General features: G+C 37.7%; 2 protein-coding genes across 9 annotated transcripts in view; one reads left to right on the forward strand and one right to left on the reverse strand.

Annotated features, from left to right (window-relative positions):
• Positions 1 to 22,619, reverse strand: LOC106874803 (cilia- and flagella-associated protein 263). Of its 3 annotated transcripts, none has more exons than XM_014922659.3 (8): positions 22,399 to 22,619; positions 10,243 to 10,537; positions 9,406 to 9,561; positions 7,242 to 7,322; positions 6,516 to 6,671; positions 5,901 to 6,008; positions 5,039 to 5,194; positions 1 to 665 (listed from the first exon to the last, which is right to left on the reverse strand). In XM_014922659.3, exons 1-8 carry the CDS (start codon positions 22,512 to 22,514, stop codon positions 597 to 599), a joined length of 1,137 nt encoding a protein of 378 aa, XP_014778145.1. In that variant the 5' UTR covers positions 22,515 to 22,619; the 3' UTR covers positions 1 to 596. The 3 variants fall into 3 exon arrangements, with proteins under 3 accessions (XP_014778145.1, XP_089220187.1, XP_052829935.1); XM_089364061.1 differs by lacking the exon at positions 22,399 to 22,619 and adding an exon at positions 16,452 to 16,758; XM_052973975.2 differs by lacking the exon at positions 22,399 to 22,619 and adding an exon at positions 14,799 to 14,932.
• Positions 14,910 to 27,802, forward strand: part of LOC106874805 (uncharacterized) — a 19,612-nt gene continuing 6,719 nt past the window's right edge. The window contains exons 1-5 of one of the 6 annotated variants that reach the window (XM_089364064.1): positions 14,977 to 15,028; positions 18,016 to 18,071; positions 18,832 to 20,087; positions 26,142 to 26,326; positions 26,597 to 26,705. In XM_089364064.1, the coding sequence (XP_089220190.1) occupies positions 20,051 to 20,087; positions 26,142 to 26,326; positions 26,597 to 26,705 (331 nt within the window). In that variant the 5' untranslated portion in view covers positions 14,977 to 15,028; positions 18,016 to 18,071; positions 18,832 to 20,050. Of the gene's footprint in view, positions 15,029 to 16,485; positions 16,539 to 17,755; positions 18,072 to 18,831; positions 20,088 to 26,141; positions 26,327 to 26,596; positions 26,706 to 27,802 lie in introns of those variants that run through there. The other 5 variants (XM_089364066.1, XM_089364065.1, XM_014922661.3 and 2 more) reach the window with 5 other exon arrangements.

Raw genomic sequence — 27,802 nt, forward strand, 5'->3', positions numbered from 1 at the left:
AAGTTTTAGATTTATTTATTTTTCGTTTGAGTAATAGGAAAAAGTTTTTTAAAATATCCCAATGGTGTAGATGTACTAAAATCAACAGCTAAATTGCCTTTAACGTTTTTTTTCAGAGTGAAACGTATGAAAAGACCACATCCTAATTAGGGATATGAACTCACTCCTTCTTCCTTTCCTTTCTCGGATCCTCAACCCCTCACAGAGGGTGCCATTGTGACATACAGCATCATAAGAAATCTCATCCCTCCCTCCACCGATTCTTCAACACACAGCTCTTCAATACATAATAATTAATAAGAAATAATTACAAATACTGGCAATTAATTAGTCTGCCAGAGTAAGCAAACTGACAACCTCATGTTCGCAACCATTCATAGAATTTCAATAAATTCTTAAGCAAAATTTGTAAGCTGTCCATCGTAATATTGAGGGAATGGAACAGGTAAAACGCTTGTTACATATGTTTCTGAAGCTGATGATATAATAATTATGCACACTCTATTAAAATGCCACAATTTGGCACTCATACACAAACACACTTAGAAAGTCTGTTATGTCCATTTGGTTATATGAAAGAATTGTCCTGGTTCTCTTCATCTTTGAATTTCTTCAGAGAATTTCTTCAGTACCAGCCATTTCTTTTGGTGAGAATTGTAACTTATCTGTGAGACAAAATATAGAAATTAAAAAAATAAGTGAAATTGGAAATAAATATCATCATCATCGTCATTTAGCATCTGTTTTCCATGCTGGCATGGGTTGGACAGTTTGTCATGAGCTGGCAAGCCAGAAAGCTGCACGAAGCCTTCAATTGTCTATCTTGGCATGGTTTCTATGGCCGGATGCCCTTCCTAACACCAACCACTTTACAGAGTGTACTGGGTTCTTTTTATGTGACACTGGCACAGGGGCATCTTATGACACGATTGAGAAGTGAACTTATGATCTTACATTCAAGAATGTCCTGCAATCAGCAACAGCATGTTTTTGATACTAGAAATATCAGATTTTCCAAAAATTTTGACATTTGATTTTTTATGTTGCAGACAGAACATATGGATGGATTCAAGTTTCTTTATATATTTGTAGTTGTAGTAGTGGTAGTTATAATGATAATGATAATAATACTTTCTACATTAGGCACAAGGCCTGAAATTTTTAGGGGTGGGGGACTAGTAGCCCAGTACTCAACTGGTACTTAATTTCTCAGCACTATGATAGTCGACATCGGTGGAATTAGAACTCAGAATGTAGCGATGGGAAAAATTTGGAGGGAGGGAACTAGTCGATTACATTGACCCTGAAAGAATGAAAGACAAAGTTGACCTTGGTAGAATTTGAACTCTGAGCATTAAAACGAAAGAAATGCCACTAAGCATTTTGTCAGGCATGCTAACTATTCTGCCAGTTCACCGCTTTAATAATAATGATAATAATAGCAGCATTACTGGTCTCACTATAGCTTCTAAAAATAAATGACCATCACATCAAACTGTTTTAGATGCATAACATGCAAATCACATCTCTAATACCACTCTCGTAATAAATAGGTCACTTCCTTTTTCCCATACCCCCCCCCCCCTGATAAGGCTGCTCTTATTCTGGCTTGTGACTCAACTACAAAATAAAACTCATGCTTGTTATCAATTCAATAGACTAAAGTTTGCATTGTGGCTGTTCTCCAAATCACAATGTTTAGTTTTCAGTCTGTCACAAAGTTTACTTCCACCTGTTAAGCTGAATGTCAAGGGTGTAGTTATGTATTTGGTTCAAGTGATCTTTGAAGCCTCTACATTTATCTGTTTCCTCTTGAATTTCTACCGTCTTCCACCAATACTTGTTTTCTTCTCTGGTTTGTATTTCTCATTCGTGTCAATTTACAACCATCATTTGGGATGAAACTGTATGGAATTTTCCATTATTTTTAACACCCATGCAAATATGCTAAGATAGTGATTGGCTAAAACGCAGGCTAGGATATAGAAAAAATGCTTTGCTAAACTGACGTGGACAGTACACTATTACCACCAGTAACCTAATATTCACAATATGCCTGATGATGTTTTTTCTGCACAGACTGGCTCCTGTGCAGGTAGCACGTAAAATACATCATTTTGAGTGTGGCCGTTGCCAGTACCGCCTGACTAGCCTTCATGCTGGTGGCACGTAAATGCACCCACTACACTCTCGGAGTGGTTGGTGTTATGAAGGGCATCCAACTATAGAAACTCTGCCAGATCAGATTGGAGCCTGGTATAGCCATCTGGTACACCAGTCCTCAGTTAAATCGTCCAACCCATACTAGCATGGAAAGCGGATGTTAAACGACGATGATAAATGAGACAGGTCTTTTGACATGAGGGGAATCTACCCCACTAATGTGTCCTTCAACAAAGGGGTCTGCATGCCACCTTATGCTGATGCTTTTCCTTAGAGGCAAAATTTACGTTAGCAAGGTCCCTGCTTCTCTCTGATTACACCCATAAACTTACACGTAAACACAATAAGACCAAGGATCTCAACCCCAGCATTAAAAGAGCCTAACTTGTACTAAAGAATAACTTTGGAAGTATGACATGACCACATGTCTGTTCCATCCACAACAAACTAGGTGGACCCTTACTTTTACTTCAGCTTGTAGAAAAATCCCGCAATGGACGCTGGCTTAGTTGGACCAGACCTAGCCATCTCCCGTTCAGACTTGCACAGCATTAGGACTACGGTCACATGCCTCTGATGCCATACTGAGACAAGTCACTGAGTCTACCTGTGTACGTGAATACAAACCCAGCCTCAATTACAAGTCTAAACGGGATAACACCCCTGTTTCTTACAAAACATACCGCATCTTAACACCTTCTCTTTTTCCTTTTTTTTTCTCCTCTCTTTTATTCTTTTATAGGTTTCAGTCCAATGACTGTGGCCATGCTAGAGCACCGCCATATACTTAATCATTTTTCAACATATTTTTCTATTTATCTACATATCGGTGTTATTCATGTATATGGGGGGGGGGGGGGGGATGAATTCATTTACTGAGAAAAAAACTATTTCAGTTACCTACTTCTAACTCAACCAAGTTTTTAATTATATTTAATTAGTTGCAATATTATGCTATTTATTGCTAATTATTTTTACCTTTTTAATGTCTGCAAACTTGCCACTTGGATTATTGTCCTAGTTATTTTCATTATTGCTAATATCCTCATATTTACTGGTATTGGTAGTATATATACTACTACTACTACTACTACTACTACTACTACCACCACCACTCCTACGACTGCAATTACCACTAGTATCGGCACTTCTGCCACCAACACAGCTACTACACCAACAACAATAGGTACCACTACTGCTACCATGACCACAACAACAACTACTACTACTACTACTACTACTACTACTACTACTACTACTACTCTACTACCTCTCTCACAATCCCCCAGGGTAATACCTTTTCTATTTTGTCTACTGATGCCATAAGAAATGTTTCTATTTTGTGAGAGGCAAGAATCTCCTGTTAGGTTTTCGTCATATCTGATGGGTGAACCATCACATATTGGCATAACTACACATAGATGCCTCACACCTTTTTGCCCCTTTATAACTTGTCCAGAAAGTCCGTCCTTGAAACCATCAATTTACCGACTCACATAGTATTGGTCATAAAAAGATGTCAAAAGAAGAGAGAATGAACAAACGAAGAAGGAATACAGTAGAAAGATAGCTAAATGTCTAAAGTCATGTGCTGCGTGCACTCAACCAGAACGCTTGACCTGTGCCAACAAAAATAACAGCAAAGAAACCAGTCCAAGCAATATATAATCTAATTAGAAATTTCTAGATGCAACACACTTCCTCAGTGGTCAGGTTGCAATAAACAACAAAAATTTTGATATATGTTGCAAACAATAAATGTTTGAGTGAATTTAATGGTCATCGTCATCATTGTCATCATCATCATTGTTTAACATCCATCTGCATAGGCTAGCTTGGGTGGGACAGTACCACAAGGTCCAGCCAGTCCAAAGCCTGCACCAGACTTCTGTGACTGTTTTGGCAGGATTTTTACAGCTGGATGCCCTTCCTAACACCAACCACTCAGCAGAGTGGACTTAGTGCTTTTTAGGTGGCACAAGCACAAGCAAGTTGAGTCCATTCTGCGGAGTGGTTGGAAGGGCATCCAGCCATAAAATCCTGCCAAAACAGACACAGTAGCCTAGGGTAGTTTTTCTACTTGGCTGGCTTCTGTCATCCGTCTCACCCATGCTAGCAAGGAAGATAGACATTAAACGATGTGGTTGGCGTTAGGAAGGGCATCCAGCTGTAGAAACTCTGCCAAATCAGACTGGAGCCTGGTGTTGCCATCCGGTTTCACCAGTCCTCAGTCAAATCGTCCAACCCATGCTAGCATGGAAAGCGGACGTTAAACGATGATGATGAGATAATGCTTGACTGCCCCAAATCAACGTGACTAAATAAGTTTTATATTTGACAGAATAATTTGATTGCCAAAGGGTTCAGTTTCAACACACAATTACACCTGGAAAACACTTGCCATGTAATTACATCTCCAATCACATGGTTCCAGGTTCAGTCCCACTGTGTGGCACCTTGGGCAAGTGTCTCTTCTACTATAGCCTTGGGCTGACCAAAACCTTATGAGTGGATTTGGTAGATGGAAACTGAAAGAAGCCCATTATGAGTATCTGTGTGTGTGTTTGTTCCCCCACCACTCCTTGACAACTGATATTGGTGTGTTTACATCTCTGTAATCTAGCAGTTCAGTAAAAGAGACCATCAGAATATGTACCAGTTGAATGGTTTTACCAGAGGTGGCAAGATGGAAAGCTGCACCAGGTTCCAGTCTGATTTGGTTTGGTTTCTACAGTTAGAAGCCCTTCCTAATGCCGACCACCGTACAGGGCTTAACTATGTCGGTGGGTGTACTAGGTTAGTAAAGATATGCTTTATCTATGATGTACGTAGTTTATTCCACCCATTATATCACTGGTATAAAAATATTGTTTACTTTAATAATTTCAACTTTTCTCTGCCAAGTTTTCTTCATTTTCTGCAGTTCTCTCAGTTTAGCAGACTCGGTGACGAAATCCATGACAGCTGGAACCTGATAGTCCGATAAATGTTCCTTTAGATTTTCGTTTGTCTTCCCTGCTTGTAGTTTTTGCTGGAATATAGAATGACAGCATGATAACCACAAGAAGAAGAAGAATAACAACAACAACAACAACAACAGCAACAACAGCAAAAACAGTAGCAGTCCTTTCTACAATAAGCACAAGGCCTGAAATTTTTAAGAGTCACAGGGTGTAAACACACCAACACACACCACACATGCACATATTCTTTTACTCTTTTACTTGTTTCAGTCATTTGACTGCGGCCATGCTGGAGCACCACCTTTAATCAAGCAAATTGGCCCCAAGACTTATTCTTTGTAAGCCTAGTACTTATTCTATCGGTCTCTCTTGCCGAACCACTAAGTGATGGGGAGGTAAACACACCAGCATCGGTTGTCAAGCGATGTTGGGGGAACAAACACAGATACACAAACATATACATACATATATATATGACGGGCTTCTTTCAGTTTCCATCTACCAAATCCACTCACAAGGCTTTGCTCGGCCCAAGGCTATAGTAGAAGACACTTGCCCAAGGTGCCACGCAGTTGAACTGAACCCAGAACCATGTGGTTGGTAAGCAATAAATTATTATTTTATATTTCTGCTGATGTTGAACAACAGATGCGCAAAACTATTGAACATCAACCCGTATAAATCTTAGCAGATGGAGACAAGATACAGAAAGTCAGGGCTGTTTACTGCCCCCTTCTTTTCTCACTACAACAACATCAAAAAACACCAACATACTTCTGTGACCTGCTCGAATTCGGCATCAATCCTAGCTTGAAGATCTTCTTGGATCTTGATTTCTGTTTCCAGTTTCTTTGATTCTGTCACCAATTCTTGAAGCTTTTTCTGCAAATTATACACAAGAACAACAAGCAAAATAGCAAGATAAAAAAAATGAGAGACGAAAGTATTAACTCTGCTAACAAGTAATGTTTGTTGCCACTTCAACATGGCTGTTCAGTACAAACCGACATTACTACCATTTTAACACTGAGAGGAGGCTTTCTCTAACTGGTTATCGATGCAATCTGCACCCAACATATATTGCAAGCAGGGGAGCGAACCCCTATCATCTTCTAACAACTTGACAGGATGATGTGGCATCTAATTAAGTTCTAGTAATCATTTATTATATATATATATATATATATATATATATGTATGGGAGAATTTACGAAGAAAACAACAACAGACGAGGACAGGTGGTGTAAACAACAAATGGATGTATTAGTTTAACGCTTGAGAATAGAGAAAGTCTTTAACGTTTCGAGCTATGCTCTTCAACAGAAAGAATAAGGAGAAAAAAAATTTGAATGTCGTGGTCAGCGAACTTAATTAGATGCTACATCTTACTTTGATTGAATTTAGAGCTTGTTGAGTTTTCCCAGCTTCTTGTTTTAGATGGAGGAGGTCATGGTTTCGCTCTTCAATTTTTTCCATATATTGTTGGTTCTCAATCTTCAACTGATTAAAATCAACAGCATGCAACACTTCACCCATTTCTTCTTTCTGAAAATATACAAAAGAGAAACCATTTTATAAATGATTTATCTCTTTATTCAATTCCCAATCCTTTGGCTGTGAGATGACAGAATTGTTAACAGCATTTCTTCCAAATCCTTACATGTCAAGTTCAAATCCCACCAAGGTCAACTTTGCTTTTTATTCTTTTAGGGTCAATAGAATAAAGTACCAGTGAAGTAGAAGGGTCAATGGTATCTGTTAACCCTTAGTAGAAGGGTTCATGGTTTTTACTAAACCCTTCCCCAAGAAATGCATGTATGAATGATACAGAATTTCATTTTCTCCCTGTAGATCTAACAGTTTGTTCATATGCAAATTTTCATATTGAGCATCATCATCATCATCATCATCATCATCATCACCATCACCATCATCATCATTTCATGTCCATTTTCAATGCTGGCATGGGTTGGATGGTTTGACAGGAACGGGCAAGTTCAAATTCCACTGAGGTCAACCTTGCCTTTCTTCCTTTCGGGGTCAATAAAACCAGTACCACCTGAACACCGGGCCAAAGTTTGAAACCAAGATTTAAAAGTAAATTTTAACATGTACCTGCTTGAGTTGAAGAAGGAGCTTTTTCATCTGCGTTCTCTGAGTTGAGATTTTCAGACGGAATTTTTCAATGAGAGCATCCTGACAATATACAAGAGATATAAGTTTCAAATTTTAGATTTTCATTTCAGTATATGTCTAATGAAGTATAACACATACACCTGACATATATATATATATATATAATGATAAGTACTATGCTTACAAAGAATAAGTCCTGGGGTCAATTTGTTTGACTAAAGGCGATGCTCCAGCATGGCTGCAGTCAAATGACTGAAACAAGTAAAAGAAAAAAAGAAAATATACATATCACACACACACACACACACACACACATGTATATGATGACCTTCTTTCAGTTTCCATCTACCAAATCCACTCACAAGGCTCTGGTCAGCCCAAGGCTTCAGCAGAAGACACTTGCTCATGGTGCCACGCCGTGGGAGTGAACCAAAAACTATATGGCTGGAAAGCAAATTTTTCATCCACACTGCCATGTCTGTGCCTAAATTGCAACACATACAATATAAATAAATTACAATGCCCCAGCATGGCCACCATTTGTAGGCTAAAACAAAAGTTAAAGACATCGTCATCGTTTAACGTCCGCTTTCCATGCTAGCATGGGTTGGACGATTTGACTGAGGACTGGTGAACCGGATGGCTGCACCAGGCTCCAATCTGATTTGGCAATGTTTCTACAGCTGGATGCCCTTCCTAACATCAACGACTCCGAGAGTGTAGTGGGTGCTTTTACGTGCCACCGGCACGAGGGCCAGTCGTGTGGTACTGGCAACGGTCACGCTCAAAATGGTGTTTTTTATGTGCCACCTGCACAGGAGCCAGTTCAGCGGCACTGGCAACGACTTCGCTGGAAGATTTTCTAATGTGCCACCGGCACATGTGCCAGTAAGGCGACGCTGGTAACGATCATACTCAAATGGTGCTATTTACATGCCACTAGCACGGAAGCCAGACAGCTGCTCTGGCAATGATCACGCTTGGACGGTGCTGTTAGTGCTCCACTGGCACAGGTGCCAGTCATTGAATATGGTTCAATTACGATTTCGATTTCACTTGCCTCAACAGGTCTTCGCAAGCAGAGTTAGTGTCCAATGAAGGAGAGGTTGGCATGGGTGCCAGTCGTCGAATTTGGTTCGATTTCGATTCCAATTCACTTGCCTCAACAGGTCTTCACAAGCAGAGTTTAGTGTCCAATGAAGTAAAGATATGAATAAGTGAGCTGGCTACACTTCTGGCAGAGGCCACAGATTATGCTCTCACTTGGCTTGCCGGGTCTTCTCACGTATTGCATATTTCCAAAGGTCCCAGTCGCTAGTCATTGCCTCGGTGAGGCCTAAAGTGCGAAGGTCGTGCTTCACCAACTCATCTCAGGTCTTCCTGGGTCTACCCCTTCTACAGGTTCCCTCAACCACTAGGGTGTGGCACTTTTTCACACATAGCTATCCTCATCCATTCTTGCCACATGACCATACCAGTGCAATCGTCTCTTGCACACCACAACTGATGCTCCTTAGGTTCAACTTTTCTCTCAAGGTACTTACACTCTGTCGAGTATGCACACTGACATTACACATCCATCAGAGCATACTGGCTTCATTTCTTGCGAGCTTACGCATGTCCTCAGCAGTCACGGCCCATGTTTCACTGCCATGTAGCATGGCAGTTCGTACACATGCGTCATACAGTCTGGCCTTTACTCTGTCACCAGCAGAGGTAAGAGCTCTCTGAATTTTGCCCAGGCTATTCTTATTCTAGCAGCTACACTTTCAGCGCATCCTCCCCGACTACTAATTTGGTCACCGAGATAGCAGAAGCTATCAACTACTTCTAGTTTTTCTCCCTGGAATGTGGCAAAGGTTAGACAGATAATTAAAAAAAAATTATCTTGAAAAGTAAGAACAGAACACCTAACCACTTAGAACTTAAACCATCCATATTCGGTTTCACTACTCTACTAGTCTTATATACAAATTGACCTGTTCCAACCCTAACCCTTACCCTACAATGTCTTCAAAAAATAAACAATCACATTATCGAAATTCCAAAGCAATGAGATAATGCAGGATTAATTCAAAGCAATATGAATAAATAAGCTTTGAATTTGACAGAGTAGTTTGAATATCGAAGAATTAAAACTGACCTTTGCTCTGAATCGGTCTTCAAAATATCGAATAACTCGTTCTGCTGTTGTTTTCTTACTGTCTGGATTCCTCGCTCCTTTGACAATATCACGTTCAAACTCCATTCTTTCTTTCTTTAAATCACTAAGTTCTAATTCATATTGTTCACTTGTTGCCTAAAACAGAAATGGTTTAAATGTAAAATGCAAATATCTGTTTTTTTAGCAGAATATTTTTCTTTTTTTCTGTGTCACATGCAAAAAAAAAATGCCTTTTTAATATTCCATACTGTTGGAAATTACAGAGGAGGTGCTCGAAGTTCGGGTAATGGTGGTGGAGGGAAATGTTTGCAAATTGCACAATCTCTTGCCATCACAGGGATTTTATCTTATTGTTAAGTATTGCTTTTACTTTGTTAAATATATATATATGATTAAATCAACGATTACTGACATGCTAATGAACATGGCACAAGATTGGTCAAAATGTGAATTGTTGAATTGAATATAAATTATGTAATAAAAGAAATATTAAGTTCATTCTGCAATGTTTATTTTGTATAAATATATATATATATATATATATATATATATATATATATATATATATATATATATATATATATATATATATATACATGTATATATATAGCTCAGATATGCAACTGAGGCAGTTATTAATTAAAATAGCCATCTACGTATCATACTGTCAATAGACCAGTTCCTGCAGTATTTGTTCTGAGATAACATCTCAACAACCTTCTTTATCACGCAGCCATACCTGCAGAATTTTTTTAAAAATCACTGAGACAATTTTATAGAGAAACAGAAAATCCCAAATAATTATAACAAACTCACTTTATACGTATCGACCACTTTTTCAGCTTCATCTGTAGATTTCTTTATTTCAGTTTTCAGTTTTTCAACAGTCTTCTGTGCAATGTCACATTTTTGGTTTGTCGTTAAGCGTAGTGTACGATCAATTGTGTTACGAACTTTGCTTCGTTTTCTGCCAATTGGTCGAGAAATCTCTCCAGTTGATCCAAATGAAGATGTGTTATTTGATGCGTTTAACATCACCGAATTGAGGTCTTGCTTTTCATAAAAATCTTCAAACATTTTGGTTTCAATTTCAAGCACAACATTTTTTTCTCTAAAATTAAAGAATGAGAATAAAATCATAATAATTTCTGTTTTTTTTATTGTTTAATTTTACTGGACAAAATATTCAATTTTCCGGTTCATTATGTACCTAGGCGGAAACTGAGATCAAGATTAGATGTGGCAGAATGATGGCAGTTGTCCAATGATTGAGACTTATTTGGTGATTCTCTTTCAGACACCAAGGGATTGAACTTCATCTATATGCATCTCCTGTGCAGGTGGCACATAAAATACACCATTTCGAGCACAGCCGTTGGCGTTAGGAAGGGCATCCAGCTGTAGAAACTCTGCCAAATCAGATTGGAGCCTGGTGTAGCCATCTGGTTTCACCAGTCCTCAGTCAAATCGTCCAACCCATGCTAGCATGGAAAGCGGACGTTAAATGATGATGATGATGATGTTATTCCTACAGCATTGAACGCAAGTAAAACATAGAGGCAAAGGGAGAGAATCTGCAACATTGTGAATGCTTTTCATTCCTGGTGCCTAAGAAATATCCTGAAAATAATCTGCCATGACCACATCACAAACAAACAATCATGAAAAGAGCTGCTTGGCCAATATCACATGGCCAGATGCAGAGAAGGAAGCTGCTTGGCCACAAGGGCAGCCATCAAGTGGACAGGAGAAAAAGAGGATGGCCAGTGAAGATGAGGCAAGAGACTGTGGGAAGACTTGACCGAGATAGGTGTCACCTATGAAGAGGGGTGCAGTTTGGCTCAGAATGACTGCAATTTTCCTTGGCTTGATGGGTCTTCTTCTCAAGTATGACATAATGCCAAAGGTTTCGGTCATTGCTTCTGTAAGGCCCAACACTCAAAAGGAGCTCAATCACTTGGCTTCCGTGAGGCCCTGGTTTGGTTGTACAGCTAATGCAATTGGGTGCAGAGAAATAGAGCTTGGAAGAATGAGTACATGTGTCCCTTGCCATTTTTAGATTAGTAACAGATTTGGTTGTTCAGACTGGCTGATCGTTGAGTGTGCCAGATGTAACATGGCTGTGTTCAAATCTCTCTAGTCTGTCAGCAACTTTTCCTTCTCTTTCTGTAACAAAGAAACCATTTGTCTGCCTTCCTCTTTTCTCTTTATATAAACACCAAAAAATCAAAGTCTAACTTGCAATTAACAATTTTTGATTTGTCAGCATTTTTGCAGATATCACTCAATGAAAATGAGATTGTCAGTTATCAGTGCTAAATATTTTTCATGAAGTCATCACTGCATTTGAAAGAGCTGGATTTTGTTTATCAAAACTTACGCAATTAGAAAACAAACAGTCCAGGTTCAAACTGGAGATGAGACCTTATAACAAGCCTAAAATTTATGAATTTAGTTTTTTGAGCAATATTAGTTCAGCTGAATACCAGTCATACACAGTGATGACCACCACATCACTCTACTGACACATACATTTAAACAGTTTCCATCTTACAAATTCCATTCTCTCTTTCTCTTCCTCTTTTTCCACTGGGGGAGCTATGTATCCTCCCTGCCCCCTAATGCAACACACCTGTTTCAGCTCCTATATCACACTTCAACCTCTTCACACCTGGCAGATAGCCACCTTCCACAGTACTACTCCCCGATACCCTCAGTTGAAGAGATCTTGTCTTGCAAGTTACTTGGTGAACTCAATGGTGACAGTGCCACACAAAAAAGCACCCAGTTCCACTCTGGGTGAAATGGTTGATATTCAGAAATGACATCTAATTGTAGAAATCATGCCAAAGCAGACATCAGAGCCCATTGCAGTTCTCTGGCGTCCTAGCTCCTATCAAACCATACAACCCATGCCAGCATGGAAAACACGAGTTTCCCCAGTGGAAAAAAAGGAAGCGAAAGAGAGAATGGAATTTATAAAATGGAAACTGTTTAAATGTATGTGTCAGTGGAGTGATGTGGTGGTCATCACCATGTATGATTGGCATTCAGCTGAACTAATATTGCTCAAAAAACTGAATTTATAAATTTTAGGCTTGTTATAAGGTCTCATCTCCAGTTTGAACCTGGACTGTTTGTTTTCTAATTGGGTAAGTTTTGATAAACAAAATCCAGCTCTTTCAAATGCAGTGATGACTTCATGGTGATAATGATGATGGTGATGAAGAAGAATATATTGCTCAACATGAAGCTACGACAGTTGCACTGTTACATGACACATGGACCACCATAGACGAACATCATATTTTTTTATTGTATTCATACCTGATGTGCCAGGTAACAGTAGTAGTTGAATTCTTTAAACCTTGAAACTGATAAACAAATGAAAAATGATTGACCTTATCTTACTGTCACATAACATATGCACATAGACACATGTGTGTATATGTATGTGGGGGGATGTCTGTATGTAACCGTGTGTGAACAGCTATGCTGCATGGCAGTGAAACATGGGCTATGACACGCAAGGACATGCATAGGCTTGAAAGAAATAAAGCAAGTATGCTTTGCTGGATGTGCATGTTCGACAGAGTGTAAGCATCTTGAGAGAAAAATTAGGCATAAGAAGAATCAGACGTGGTGTGCAAGAGAGATGACTGTGCTGGTATGGTCATGTGATGCATATGGAGGAGGACAGGTGTGTAAAGAAGTGCTGATCTCTAACTGTGGGAATCTGTCATAGAGGTGGTGAAGCATGATCTTCAAACTTGGGGGCCACACAGAAGCAATGACTGGTGACCGAGACCTTTTGGCGATGTGCTGTGCTTTAGAGGACCCGTCAAGCCAAGTGCACCTGTGCAGGTGACACATAGAGAACATCTTTTGAACGTTGGGCCTCATGGAGGACCTTTGGCATTATGTCATGCTTGAGATGAAGACCTACCAAGCCGAGCAAAATTGCAGTCATAGCAGATACCAGTGTCACGTGAATTGGTATCCATGCTGGTGGTACGTAAACAAATCAAGTTATTAATTGAGAATAACCCACATTGCACAACCCGAGAATTGGCAGAAAGCCTCAACCTATCAAAATCCGTTGTTCATGAGCACCTGGTAAAGCTTGGGTACACAAATCACTACGATGTTTGGGTACCACGTGAATTGAATGAGAAGAACCTTTTGGAAAATTGGCATGAACTTTCCGGACAACCCAATATATGTATATTGTTACACACACACACGCGCGCGCATGCACACATGGACTCACTTGATGTGGGTGGGGTTAAAGATTTAAATAGGAAATTGTTTTTGCTGTTGTTTCTTGCAAGCCACAATGGACCACCAATGTGTTTATAGGGAGGAAAATATTAAGAAACATTAATATATGTCAGAGTGACAAAGAAACAAGAAAGACGCCAGGTGGTTGTGGGATGTGCTAGAAACAACAGCTAAATCTCCCTTAAATCACATACCTTTTCATCTGAAAATTGTTTTGAAATTATAAACAGAAACAAATACTGTCCCTATCTTAAAATTGATTTTAAAAATTTAAGTAAAAAAGCTGAAATTTTAGGATTCGTGGTGGATAATTAATGAAAAAAAATTTTTTTTAATTAATCTTTTACTTGTTTCAGTCATTTGACTGTGGCCATGCTGGAGCACCACCTTTAGTCGAGCAAATCGACCCCAGGGCTTATTCCTTGGAAGCCTAGTACTTATTCTATCGGTCACTTTTGCCGAACCGCTAAGTTACGGGGACGTAAACACATCACATCAGATGTCAAGCGATGTTGGGGGGACAAACACAGACACACAAACATACATATATATATATATATATATATATATATACATATATACGACGGGCTTCTTTCAGTTTCCGTCTACCAAATCCACTCACAAGGCTTTGGTCGGCCTGAGGCTATAGTAGAAGACACTTGCCCAAGGTGCCATGCAGTGGAAATGAACCCGGAACCATGTGGTTGGTAAGCAAGCTACTTACCACACAGCCATTCCTGCGCCTATAAATTCACTATTATTTTGAAGTTATGTTTCATTTTCTGTTGGAAAATAAGAAAGTGGAGATTGTAATGACAATTGTCAATTTCTAAAATATTTTTTTATTAACCTTCAAGGCTTCTCCCATCGTTTCAAGTGTGTAGTGCAAAAAATAAGTTGGCCAAAATCGGAAGAAGGGGGTAGAAAAAAATTTATATTATTTTGCAAGATCATAAAAAGCTTTCCCCACTCCCATTTGCTTGGGAGTGATGAAAAATCATTTGAAAAATTCCCATGAATAGAGAAAATCTAACGAGTTATGTGGGTGTGTTATTCCAAAATCTGTGAAAGCATTCAATTGTGAAAATTACCCAGCGACAACAGGATATTCAGTGAGTCTTTCATCTTTCATTTCAGTCATTCCACTGTGACCATGCTTGTTATATGGACTGTTAGATATGAAATTCGTCTGACGTTCCGTGTGTCAATGTGGTTCGTCTGAGTTCATTGTTTCATTGTTGTCTTGTGTGACTGTCGTAGTAAAATGTCATTGATATATATATGGCGGACATGACTTTTGTTTATTTATAACGAACATTAGGTGAGTGCGTTCTTTGTATGCAATTGAATAATAAATGTAATAATTAAATTGTACAACTCGTTGTGTTATCTCGGCGAGTCTTCCGAGGGAAATACAACAGTGCTGGAGCACAGTCACGAATGGTTCATAGTTAAACAAATTGATCCCAGGACTTTTTTTTTCTTATAAAGACTGGTACTTATTCCATAGGTTTCGTTTATTGAGCTTCTAAGTCGTAGGGGCATAAACACACCAACACCGGTTGTCAATCAAGTGGTGGGGGTGGGGGGGGAGACAAACACAGACACAAAGACATGCACACATAGATATATACATACATACAAACTGTATCGCTGCTCCTCCACCCCCAACACTCACACCCTATTTTTATACCCAGATTCTACACTCATATTCTTGTTACTTGTGAGTATACCTTAGCCCTACACCATCTCTCTTACACTTTTGCCCTTTCCTACCCTCTCTCTCTCTTTCCCTTAGTCACTCTCTCTCTCCTCCTCCTCCTCTTGTTTTCCCTCTGACTACATCAGTACACTTGTTTCTGGCCTCTTTCTTATACCCCCCTCTCTCTCTCTCTTACCATCTGCCTCCTCTATAGCAAGACACCTATTTCTACCTCTCCATTTCTCTGTTACACTCTAACCTTTCATCATCTGATACCGGATCACCTCCTCTAATGACCCCACCCCCACCCCACCGCCCTGTTGTGGCAAGACACCTGCTTCCCCTCTAACCTTTCATCCTCCGACACAAGTTCCCGTCCTCAAATGCCCCCACTGTCCCTCTCCTAATTCCTTGTCTTGCAAGTTACTTGGTGACCCTGTCAGTGTTGGTGCCATGTTAAAAGCACCCAGTCCACATTGTAACGTGGTTGGCATCTGGAAGGGCATCCAGCTGTAAAAATCATGCCAAAACTATCCTCGCCTGTGCTAGTGCCACACATAAAGCACCGAGTCCACTCTGCAGAGTGGTTGGTGTTAGGAAGGGCACCCAGCCGTCAAATCCCTGCCACATCACACAAATATGTACATACATATATGTATATGACATATATATATATATATATATATATGCACGACAGGCTTCTTTCAGTTTCCATCTACCAAATCAACTCACAAGGCTTTGGTCAGTCCAAGGTGCCATGCAATGGGACAGAACCTGGAACCATGTGGTTGGGACGCAAGCTTCTTACCACACACCCACTCCTGTGCCCATATATTAAATGAATTAAAGTTAATGCTATGCAATTTTGTAATTATCCACATCACTATTATTATTATTATTGTTGATATATATATATATATATATATATATATATATATACATATTTAATTATATATAAATGGCATTAACTGTGTATCAATGCCTCACGCTATCGAGGGACTAAATAAGTAAAAAAACTACCAAAAGTAAGCAACATATTTACCGAGAATGCAACTGGATAAATTCAAATCTCTTTCAGGGATATGTAATTGTGAACAAAAGTCATCGTTGCTGCGATGGCTACATCATGGTAGGTGATTCTTGTTTATTTTTATATATCTTGACCATACGTGTACTGATGAACAAAAGAATACAGGTTACTTCACAGTTTTTTCTGTATTTGATTGAGAAACCAGTGGTTTACCGTTGAGTTAAATGTTTTTAAGAGATAAATTTTGAAAAGCTGCATTCCCTTGCTTTCGGTAAATATGTTGCTTACTTTTGGTAGTTTTTTTTACTTATTTAGTCCCTCGATAGCGTGAGGCATTGATACACAGTTAATGCCCTTTATATATAATTAAATATATCTATGAAGAAACAATGAATTTTTTCATTACGAAATTTTTCGTTCTTTTTTCATTATGAGGTTTTTTCACGCTGACTACTTGATAAATTCTTATAAAGAATTTATCCTATATTATATTATATATATATACAAAATTAAAATAAATCATCATTATCGTTAAAAAAGCAATGATTATGTGGCTTAGCAAACAGATCCAAAAATGCAAAATATATATTGAAAGCCAAGGTAGAAAATATAGCTGTTTGCTTGAAAGAAGAATAAAATTCTCCAAGTCATGTATATCTCTCAACTATATGTAAACACACACTGAGATTAGTAAATACATCTAGAAAAATCATTTTTACAGTTTGTAAGATTTACAAACTGGAAAAAATCATTATGTGTGTTTACATATAGTGAGAGATATGTGGTTTGGAGAATTTTATTCTTCTTTGATGAAATAGGGAGTTATAAACAGTCGACAACTGAGGAAAAGTTAGACTTCCTTTTGTATTTTGTCCTGTACTTATCTCTTGTATGTTTACACGTTTTTCACTTGTTGGTTATGTCCTGTACTTAATGTGTATTTATATATATATATATATATATATATATATATATATATATATATATATATATATATATATATACATATATGCTAATAATATATCCTGTTCGGGCTATATTATTAGCATTATTCTGCGATTGAGATTTTTAAAAAATCACTTCTTTAACTTTCTAAGACATCTCAACTCTTCTAAAAGCAAAACTTCGTTTGTTTATTTACGTTTGTCGTAATTTGAATTTAATATATATATATATATATATATATATATATATGGTGCCCCAGCATGGCCACAACTCATGAGCTGAAACTAGATAAAAAAAATAAAATAAAACATATATATATATATATATATATATTTCTGATGGGCTTCTTTCTGGTTCCGGCTACTAAATCCACTCACAAGGCTTTGGTTGGCCCAAGGCTGTAATAGAAGACACTTTGCCCAAGATGCCATGCAGTAGGACTGAACCTGGAACTATGTGGCCAGAAAGCAGGCTTCTTACAACACAGTGACGCCTGTGCCTATAGTACATATATATATCTATAAGCATACATACACACAAGCACACAGAAGTACCTATCAGTACAAGCAGCTATCGGTTGTCACTGATAGGTGAGCTAATACGTCTGTATTACTTCTTATGTATACAACAGGTAAAACAATATCTTAAAGGCCGTACTAACAGATACAGAGGATCTCATTACCACAGGTATGGGTAAAAAAATCTTTTTTTTCTAGCTCTGGGCTAGACAAAGGCTTTGCATTTATCTTCTAACACCAATCAATGCAACCTAACCCAACACATTTCAATACATACATATATGTACACACACACACATACACATATACTTATTGCTCTTAAACGAGAATATTATTGATAGTGACTTCGCAGTTTTGGCTAATTACGGTATTGTGGGACTGCCTGACAATGACTTGACTGGCCAAAACTACTCTACAAAAATATGCAGTAATCCATCAGAATAATGTAAAATTGTTTTTATTATAATTGAACATAAAAACAAACATTGATGTGTGTTAATATATACAAATATAGATATAAATACACATATATATACACATGTACATACATATACACACATATATACATATACATACATACATTTATACATATATACATACATATATCTATCATATATATAATACAAGGCCAGACTTATATAAAGGTCATGGCTCAGGAATCCCTAAACATCAGGGGCTGCAATGAGACACTAAACCTTGGAGTTAGAAATTAAAAAAATATATATATATAGCAATCAAATATTTTGCAATAGTTTAAATTTTCCTTTGAATCCAAAAGAATTCTTTTAACATTGTTGACCCCTCTTTTAATCCATCAGGTCTTTTATGTTTAAAAAATTTGACTGAATCTACTTTTTTTTATTTCTTTTTAAAATTTTGGATCCTCTTAAACTGTTTACTTAATTGGACACTAAACTCTGCTTGCGAAGACCTGTTAAGGCAAGTGAAACTGAAATCGAACCAAATTCGACGACTGGCACCCATGCCAACTTCTTCTTCATTGGACACTAAACTCTGCTTGCGAAGACCTGTTGAGGCAAGTGAAACTGAAATCGAACCAAATTCGACAACTGGCACCCATGCCAACTTCTTCTTCATTGGACACTAAACTCTGCTTGCGAAGACCTGTTGAGGCAAGTGAAACTGAAATCGAACCAAATTCGACGACTGGCACCCATGCCAACTTCTTCTTCATTGGACACTAAACTCTGCTTGCGAAGACCTGTTGAGGCAAGTGAAACTGAAATCGAACCAAATTCGACGACTGGCACCCATGCCAACTTCTTCTTCATTGGACACTAAACTCTGCTTGCGAAGACCTGTTGAGGCAAGTGAAACTGAAATCGAACCAAATTCGACGACTGGCACCCATGCCAACTTCTTCATTGGACACTAAACTCTGCTTGCGAATACCTGTTGAGGCAAGTGAAATCGAAATCGTAATTGAACCATATTCGATGAACCATATTCAATGACCGGCACCTGTGCCAGTGGAGCACTAACAGCACTATCCGAGCATGATCATTGCCAGAGCAGCTGTCTGGCATCCAGCTGTAGAAACTCTGCCATATCAGATTGGAGGCTGGTGTAGCCATCTGGTTCACCAGTCCTCAGTCAAATCGTCCAACCCATGCTAGCATGGAAAGCGGACGTTAAACGATGTTGATGATGATGATGATGATGATGTATACTAAGGAAATATTTTCAACCCCACCCTTTTCTTTTTATTAATGAGAAGACAGAAAAAAAGTTAGGCTGAGTTTTTGAATAGCTATTCCTAGAATTCCGCTATTTCAAAATTCCAATTTTTGGCAATTTTCCGGAATCTCTGTATCAGAAAACGTGGGTTTTTGACCAAAAAAAACATTTAGAAAACCAATAATATGCGAGAAAATGGCGGGGGTCTTTCCATTACATGTTTGCAAAATGAACTTTTAAGCTACACAATCCTCTTTCAATTCACATTCTCCCAGTGCTAATGTGTACACGTATATGTGCATATGCGTAATCATTATTGTTATTCGACCCTTATCTGTTCTGATCAAGCAAACTTAAGCGTTCCTAATACGACCATATTGCATTTTTGTGTCCTTACGCATTTTATTATTTTTTTTTATTCGGTACTGTGTAATTTGGGGCAAGATTTGGATGTTATTTCTGGTGGGCAAGAGATCGAGGTTTACTCGTATGTATATTTGTATTCTTATATATAAATTCATTATTTTCTTCACTTTCCCACAATATCTTCCGTCCCGCTTTGTTTTAAATTTTACTTTGTCACTACGGTTATTAATTAACCTGTCCCTTACACTGGTTTTCCCATTTGTATATATTGCTAAACTTTATTTAAAACTTTCCAACACACTTATAGTGAATTTTCTTTATTTCCAAAAGGTCTCAGGTCACTTCCATTTTACAACACATTTAAGACATATTTAGCTATTCAAAAACACGCACACACAAGAAAAAAGAAACTGATCATTTCGTTTAAAACATTATACCCGTGGTTGACTTCACCCTGTTAACAGTTTTTACGTGTGTCTTTCAAGTTGTAATTGATTTAGTTTCAACACAGTCTCAGATAAAATAACTGGCGGAGGTGTTTTCGGCCTAACAAAAACCCTATTCCGAAACACCGGGTGTACGTATTCATTACTTTCGCCAAATCACGTGCATGCTAAGTATATTTCCGAAATATTTTTTTTTAAATTACGACATATTTATTAAATGAAACGTTAATTCTAAAGCACCTGCAGGGACCTAAATTTAATGGCGAAACTACAGAAATGTGTGTCTACTGGTCACAATTGGCTTCCTCATTACTCCCACAAAAATTGATATTTTTCAACGGAATTTTTTTTCGTATACCTTCCAGATGGTGTAGATTTTTTTTTAAATGAACAATTACTGATTACAATTATATCAGAATTAGTCATAAAAATTTATTTCCTTGTTGGAAAGAAGTTTCAGATAATTCACCTGAATCAAGTTTGTTTCTTCATAATTTCCAGAAAAATGGGTAATTTTAAATGAAATTTTTTACAAATACCTTTGGGATAGTGTAGATTATGATAAAAAAAAATTGGTGGGCGCGCACACATACATACTGAAACACATCACAATTTATTTTTTTTAATTTCAAGATTCGTTTTATAAAATATATAGGGGTGGGACAGAATGGAGTAAGATTTACTGCATTTTTGACTTAGAGAAAAAAATATTTTTCACAAATGTTCACTACCTTACAGCTAAGCAAATGATCTTCTCTAAATGCATTAAAAACACTGTAACATAATCAAACGGTTATTCTAGAAAATCATTTCCGCTCTCTTTGCAGGGCTGGTTTTAAGCCAATTAAATTTGTTCAAATTCGGCTCCGCGCCCAGAGAGGGCCCTGCACACATGCTCGAAAGAATTTTTAGTATATCAATTTCTCGACGCTCACACTTAGCATAAAACGCCAGTCTTCAGCTTTTGTAGAGTAGAGGGTCTCATTTACAATTCTCTAATTGGGCCCCGCACTTCCTACCGCCGGCCCTGTCTTAAATTTAGTTGGGGCAAAATGAGTAAGACAAGATTTGTTTCTTCAATTCTCCAGAATTACATTTGCGAAAAAAAACTCGTACAAATTAATATCCATCTTTAAGCATCAGAAAGTTCAGAAATGCAACAAAAATTGAAATTGTTTAAGTCAAATGAAAGAAGATCGTGAAAAAATAGCACATGATATGAAATTAAAGAAACTCAGCGGAGGTAAAGAATATGCACACCCGGTGTTTAGGGTTAGGGTTACGCCGACAACGGGTTGTGTGCGTATTCCTTACCTCCGCCTGCCGGAGTTCCTCTCTGACATATTTATGCAGTTAAAGAGAAGAAATTATTGTAATTAGTAATCATTCTGCCCCAGTTTAGACATCATTTCTTGTAAATTGAAAATGATCAAATTCGACATTAGTGTGGGAAAATTTACTAGGAATCCAACAGAGAAAAGGATGTTGATTGTCAGACGGCAAAAATTTTCCAGATATTTTATTAGCAACCTCAATTACAGCCGGGTCAAAGTTGAAGAGAAATCTCTCGAAAAAATGTACCTGTCACCTGAATGTTTCAAAGTCTCGCACAGTTGATACAACAGTACAGAATGGCGATGCAATACTTGCAATATAACGATTTGAAACAGATAAGGGAAAAAAAAAAAATAACAAGAAATCAGAAATTACTCATTTTGCCCCACCCACCCCATGTGTGAGGTGTGTGCACCCAACAATTTTCTTTTTTTCTTTTCTCTTTTTTCTTTCACATTGAATTTCGATATAATCGGAATCTATAACATCAGAAAGATATCTATAGAAAATTTTATTAAAACAATATAAATTTTTCTGAAAGTTATGAAGTGTAGGTATGTTAATTAAATTAACATAATTAATATAAAGAGAAAAATTTAAACCGAAACATTTCAACGAAAGAAAGTGCAATAGACATATCAAAACTCTTACTCTAGATCTTTCACTAAATTCTCCAACTGCTCGTTATTCATTTCAAGAAGACGCTCATCACCCGCTTCGTTTGTTGTGGCCGTGCTACAACTATACGTCTCCGAACGGTCCACCATCTTGCTGTTTCTATGGCGACATAAAGCTACACCCTTTGGCCGCTGTGTACAGCCAAAACATCACACCCATTCCCCCACTGTATATATAAATAAAGACAAACATATTTACACACACACACATATATATATATATATACACGAACGTGTGGACAAACGAAAGAAAAGGAGCACTCGACACATTTAGTAGGAGTTAGAAGTATTGAAACGGTTTGATCCGGTATCGTGCTACTTCAAGTTTCTCAGGCCCCTAACGGGAGCCCGCCTCCTTTAGGCTTCTGGAATGCCGAATCGGTTCGAGGGAGGTGTTAAATTAGTAACCCGGGTAAAATGAGTAATTTGTGATTTCTTGTTACTTTCTCACTACCTTTTTGAAATCATTACATTGCAAATACTACATCGTGTAAAGGAGTAAAAATTGGTCGGCATAATTGTTGTTAAAGTTGAGAGAGTTTGGAACATAAGTTAGTTAACAGGTACTATTTTTCTCGGAAGAAATTTTTCTTCAACTATGACCTATAAAATAATTGATACTATAGTTAATACTATGACCTATAAAATAAATAAACTCCCACCAGTTATATCTCGACTTTATTTTGACTTACTTTTATTAAGATTTATTGACTTAAAATCTACAGGTGATATCAAGTGAAAACTCTGTGTTTTCAGTCTATTTACATGTAACAAGGAGACTTTTTTATGCATTCAAAAATGGTTTATTTGTTACATTAATAGGAAAGGGGTTTATGAATTACAATTAATGGAGACATTCCGATGAAACAGCATCATATGGCACATACAGAAAGTCTTTGCCCAGAAACTCTGCATTTGTTCTAATTTTTACATATCAAATATATACATACATGCACATAGACATGTATATATATATATATATATATATATATATATATATATATATATATATATATATATACAAGAATAAGGGCAGGGAATCGTCAATTAGTAATAGAATTAATAATTAACAATTTTGCCAAGTAGTTCAGTATGAAAAAAACCTTTATCGGTAAAATCATTTATCATCGTAAATATACAGGGATTAGCATTGAGTTGCTTCTCCAACATACTGAAAATTTAGAAATAGCAGTCAAAAATCTACTGATTCTAAACTACAAATTTGTAGTTTAGAATCAGTAGTTTTTTGACTGCTATTTCTAAATTTTCAGTATGTTGGAGAAGCAACTCAATGCTAATCCCTGTATATTTACGATGATATATATATATATAGGTAGAGACTTTCATAAGATGTACCCGGTGTAAGCTATGGACACATAAGAGGAGCAGTAATATCAGAGGAAGGTTAACAGGGAAAATAGCTTTTGTGTGTGGAAGATGCACAGGTAGAATAAACATATTTTCCATACAACAAGGTCTGAAGGACGCCCAGTGTAATAGCATACCTTTTATGCTAGTCTGATGAAGTACCTCTCCAATGTCTAAAACGACGAATATTATATGATTTTCCATCTAGAATTTTTGCGTAAACCTCCTGAAGCCCCTGTGCTGGTGGCACATAAAAAGCACCCACTACACGCTTGCAGTGGTTGGCGTCAGGAAGGGCATCCAGCTGTAGAAACTCTGCCAGATCAGACTGGAGCCTGGTGCAGTCGAACCGTCCAACGCATGCCAGCAAGGAAAATGGATGTTAACCGTGACCACACCTGTTCACCGTTTAGGCAATAAAGAAATTATTATTATTATTAGTAGTAGTAGTAGTAGTAGTAGTAGTAAGGTGGCAAGCAGGCAGAATCGTTAGCACACCAGATGAAATGCTAAGCGGCCTTACATCAGTCTTTACGTTCTGAGTTCAATATCCACCGAGGTCGACTTTGCCTTTCATCCTTTCAGGGTCTATAAAATAAATACCAGTTGACAATGTAATCGACTTCCTCCTGCCTCAGAGTTGCTCACCTTGTGCCAAAATTTGAAATCATTATTTGCTATAATTGTCCTTGTTGAGATTTTTGTAACTTTTTACCATTATCAATATTATGTTTTTCATAAATATCTTTATCATTATTTTATCACGATCTCAATTATTATTCAGCAGTTATTGCAGGATATTGTTATGTTGTGTATGTGTCCCATTGTTCGTTTGTTGTGTGAACAAAATTTGTGTCAACCTGTCATTGTTCACAAATGCACTCACTGATATAAGATATGTGTGGGCAATTTCTATCACCCAACCACATTTTACAATTGACATGCATAAGGCCAAGCCCACTCCACAGACACACGTAACTCTGAGATAGTTCTCAGGCAGATTCAGTGTGACACGGAATATGACAAAGCTGGCCCTTTTGTAATTACTGGTACAACTCATTTTTGCCAGCTGAGTGGACTGGAGCAACGTGAAATAAAGTGTCTTGCTCAAGGACACAACACAACCAGGAATCTACGTCCTGACATTACAATTGTGAGCTGATTACGCTGACAACTAAGTCGCAGGCCTTCGCTTGTGTATATATGTATATATATCTTTTTATTCTTTTAATCGTTTCAGTCGTTTGACTGTGGCCATGCTGGAGCACTGCCTTGAAGGTTTTTAGTCGAAGAAATTGATCCCAGGACTTATTCTTTGTAAGCCTGGTACTTATTCTGTCAGTCACTTTTGCCGAACCGCTAAGTTATGGGGACATGAACGCACCAACATCAGTTGTCAAGTGATGGTGGGGGGAGGGGGCAAACACAGACACAAAGACACCACATACATAAATACATATACATGGAGTTTCTTTCAGTTTCCATCTACCAAATTCATTTAGAAGGTTTTTGGCCAGCCTGAAGCTATAGCAGAAGACACTTGCCCAAGTTGCCACACCGCAGGACTGAACCCAGAACCGTGTGGTTGGGAAGCAAGCTTCTTACTACACAGCCATGCCTGTGCCTATATCATCATCATCATCATCGTTTAACGTCTGCTTTCCATGCTAGCATGGGTTGGACGATTTGACTGAGGACTGGCGAACCAGATGGCTACACCAGGCTCCAATCTGATTTGGCAGAGTTTCTACAGCTGGATGCCCTTCCTAACGCCAACCACTCCGAGAGTGTAATGAGTGCTTTTACGTGCCACCGGCACGAAAGCCAGCCAGGTGGTACTGGTAACAGCCACGCTCAAAATGGTGTATTTTACGTGCTGTGTGTGTGTGTGTGTAAATCTTTAAATCATTAAATTGCTTCAGCTCCAAAGGTGCGATCATGCTGGGGCACCACTGTCCACTGTGCTACACCTTCATTATTTGAAACCTCCTCTAATATGTGGCATTTGGTGAATGAGGGAGTTTGATGCTGCTGCCCTCATCTGGGTTTCTTGCTGTGAGGTAGGTTCGTCTGGAACCCTTGACAGGAGAAGATCCAGATTTGTTCTGAAGACACCTACGTCATATCATACAAGAGCTGTGGGCCCTTGAAACCCAAGCTGTTGCAGTATCTGGTCCCGTATAATCCATCTGCTAAATCCACTCACAAGGTTGTGATCAGTGAAGTAGAAGACATTTGCCCAAAGTGCAGGACAGTGAGACTGAACCCAGAACCATGTGATTGGAGGAATACATTTCTTAGCCACACAACATACATTTAATTTCATTTTTTTTGTATTTGTTTTTACAGCACAAATTCATATTTGGTTGTTCGTTGTCAAGCTGCTGCTTCATGAGAAAATGGCCATGTATTTATGGGGTAGAAAACAACATTTATCAGAGTATTTTAAAGGGCCTTACAGACTACCTATGATTATAAAACCAGCAGAAGGATATTATGGTAGTTCAGAAGAGACAACACTCGAAAAAGATCAGGTAAATATTAAAAGCAAGTCTTTTATTGTGTCCGGGGAGAGTCATTATGCCAATATTAATAACAAGTGCATATGTGTTATAAATTCTTTGGAGACAGAGTCTTATTTGGAGTTCCAGAAGGTAGAGCCCTTAGATAGATAGATAGATAGACAGACAGACAGACAGACAAATTAGACAGACAGACAGATTAAATAGATAGATAGATAGACAGATGGACGGACAGATAGATATGTATCTATGTATGTATTTATAATTTCTTTCCTTTAACAGGTGATTGCCGTCTGTAAGGTCTTTCAACAAGAAAGAGTTATCGGTTTCAATTCTGTTTGTGTTTTAACTGCACCATATGAAAGTGACTGCCAATTCACGATATCAAAAGGTATTTATTAATATTCATTTTTTTCTAATTAGCCATCTTATCCTAATTAAATCATTTATGAATTCTCTTTGTCAACACCCTCCATTTATTTCATTACATGATATACTGTTGCCATTGTAACGAGCCACTGATTATCTTCTACATAACCTTAATGTCTTTAACTTCTCTTTCAGCACCTCAGTATATCCAGCAGCATTAATTCTAAGATCCTGTAGAAAGGTCATTTCTCCTATTTGACTTTTGATCTTCATTGTTTTGTTTTTGTTTTTATAGAGGAACCAAAACATGCCAAATATGTGAGGGTTTTTAACCTTGTTAAGTAACCACTTGGTATGGATCAGATGGTTTTCCTGTGTTGCAAGGCATAAAATAATGGCCTCTCCTTTATGCATGAACTGGCACTCCATCAGTTATGGTGATGAGGGTTTCAGTTGATCCAATCAACAGAACAGCCTGCTCATGAAACTAACATACAAGTGGCTGAGTTCTCCACAGACACACGTACCCTTAATGTAGTTCTCAGGGAGATTCAGCATGACACGGAATGTGACAAAGCTGTCCCTTTGAAATATAGTTACTTCTCTTTTTTGCCATCTGAATGAACTGGAGCGACATGAAATAAAGTGTCTTGCTCAAGGACACAATGAACTGTTGGAAATTAAACTCCTGTTGTTATGATCATGAGCCAAATGCCCTAATCACTAAGCCACGTGCCCCCACTTTATTAAATACTTGCATGCACCACATTTTTGACAGTATATATAGGTGGGGGGGCTCCAAAAGGGGTCTCAGGGGATTTACTATATATATATATATATATATATATATAGTAATATCCGCGAAACGATCGTCAGATGTTTAATTCTTTAAATTTTAGGCTTTTTTATATTTTAGACTTTACAATATTCATGCTTAATTACGCATAAAATTTTTATACACATTTATATTCACATGTATCTTTATCTACATTCATATTTTTATACATGTTTATATTTATATTTCGTATATTTATATTTTAAATTCATTATATTACCATGTCATATTGGATATATATCTTTAGAAATATTAAATATTGATTTCCTGAGAATATTATTGAT

The sequence above is a fragment of the Octopus bimaculoides genome, chromosome 16, assembly GCF_046866305.1.
Source record: "Octopus bimaculoides isolate indiv1 chromosome 16, ASM4686630v1, whole genome shotgun sequence".
NCBI lineage: Eukaryota > Metazoa > Mollusca > Cephalopoda > Octopoda > Octopodidae > Octopus > Octopus bimaculoides.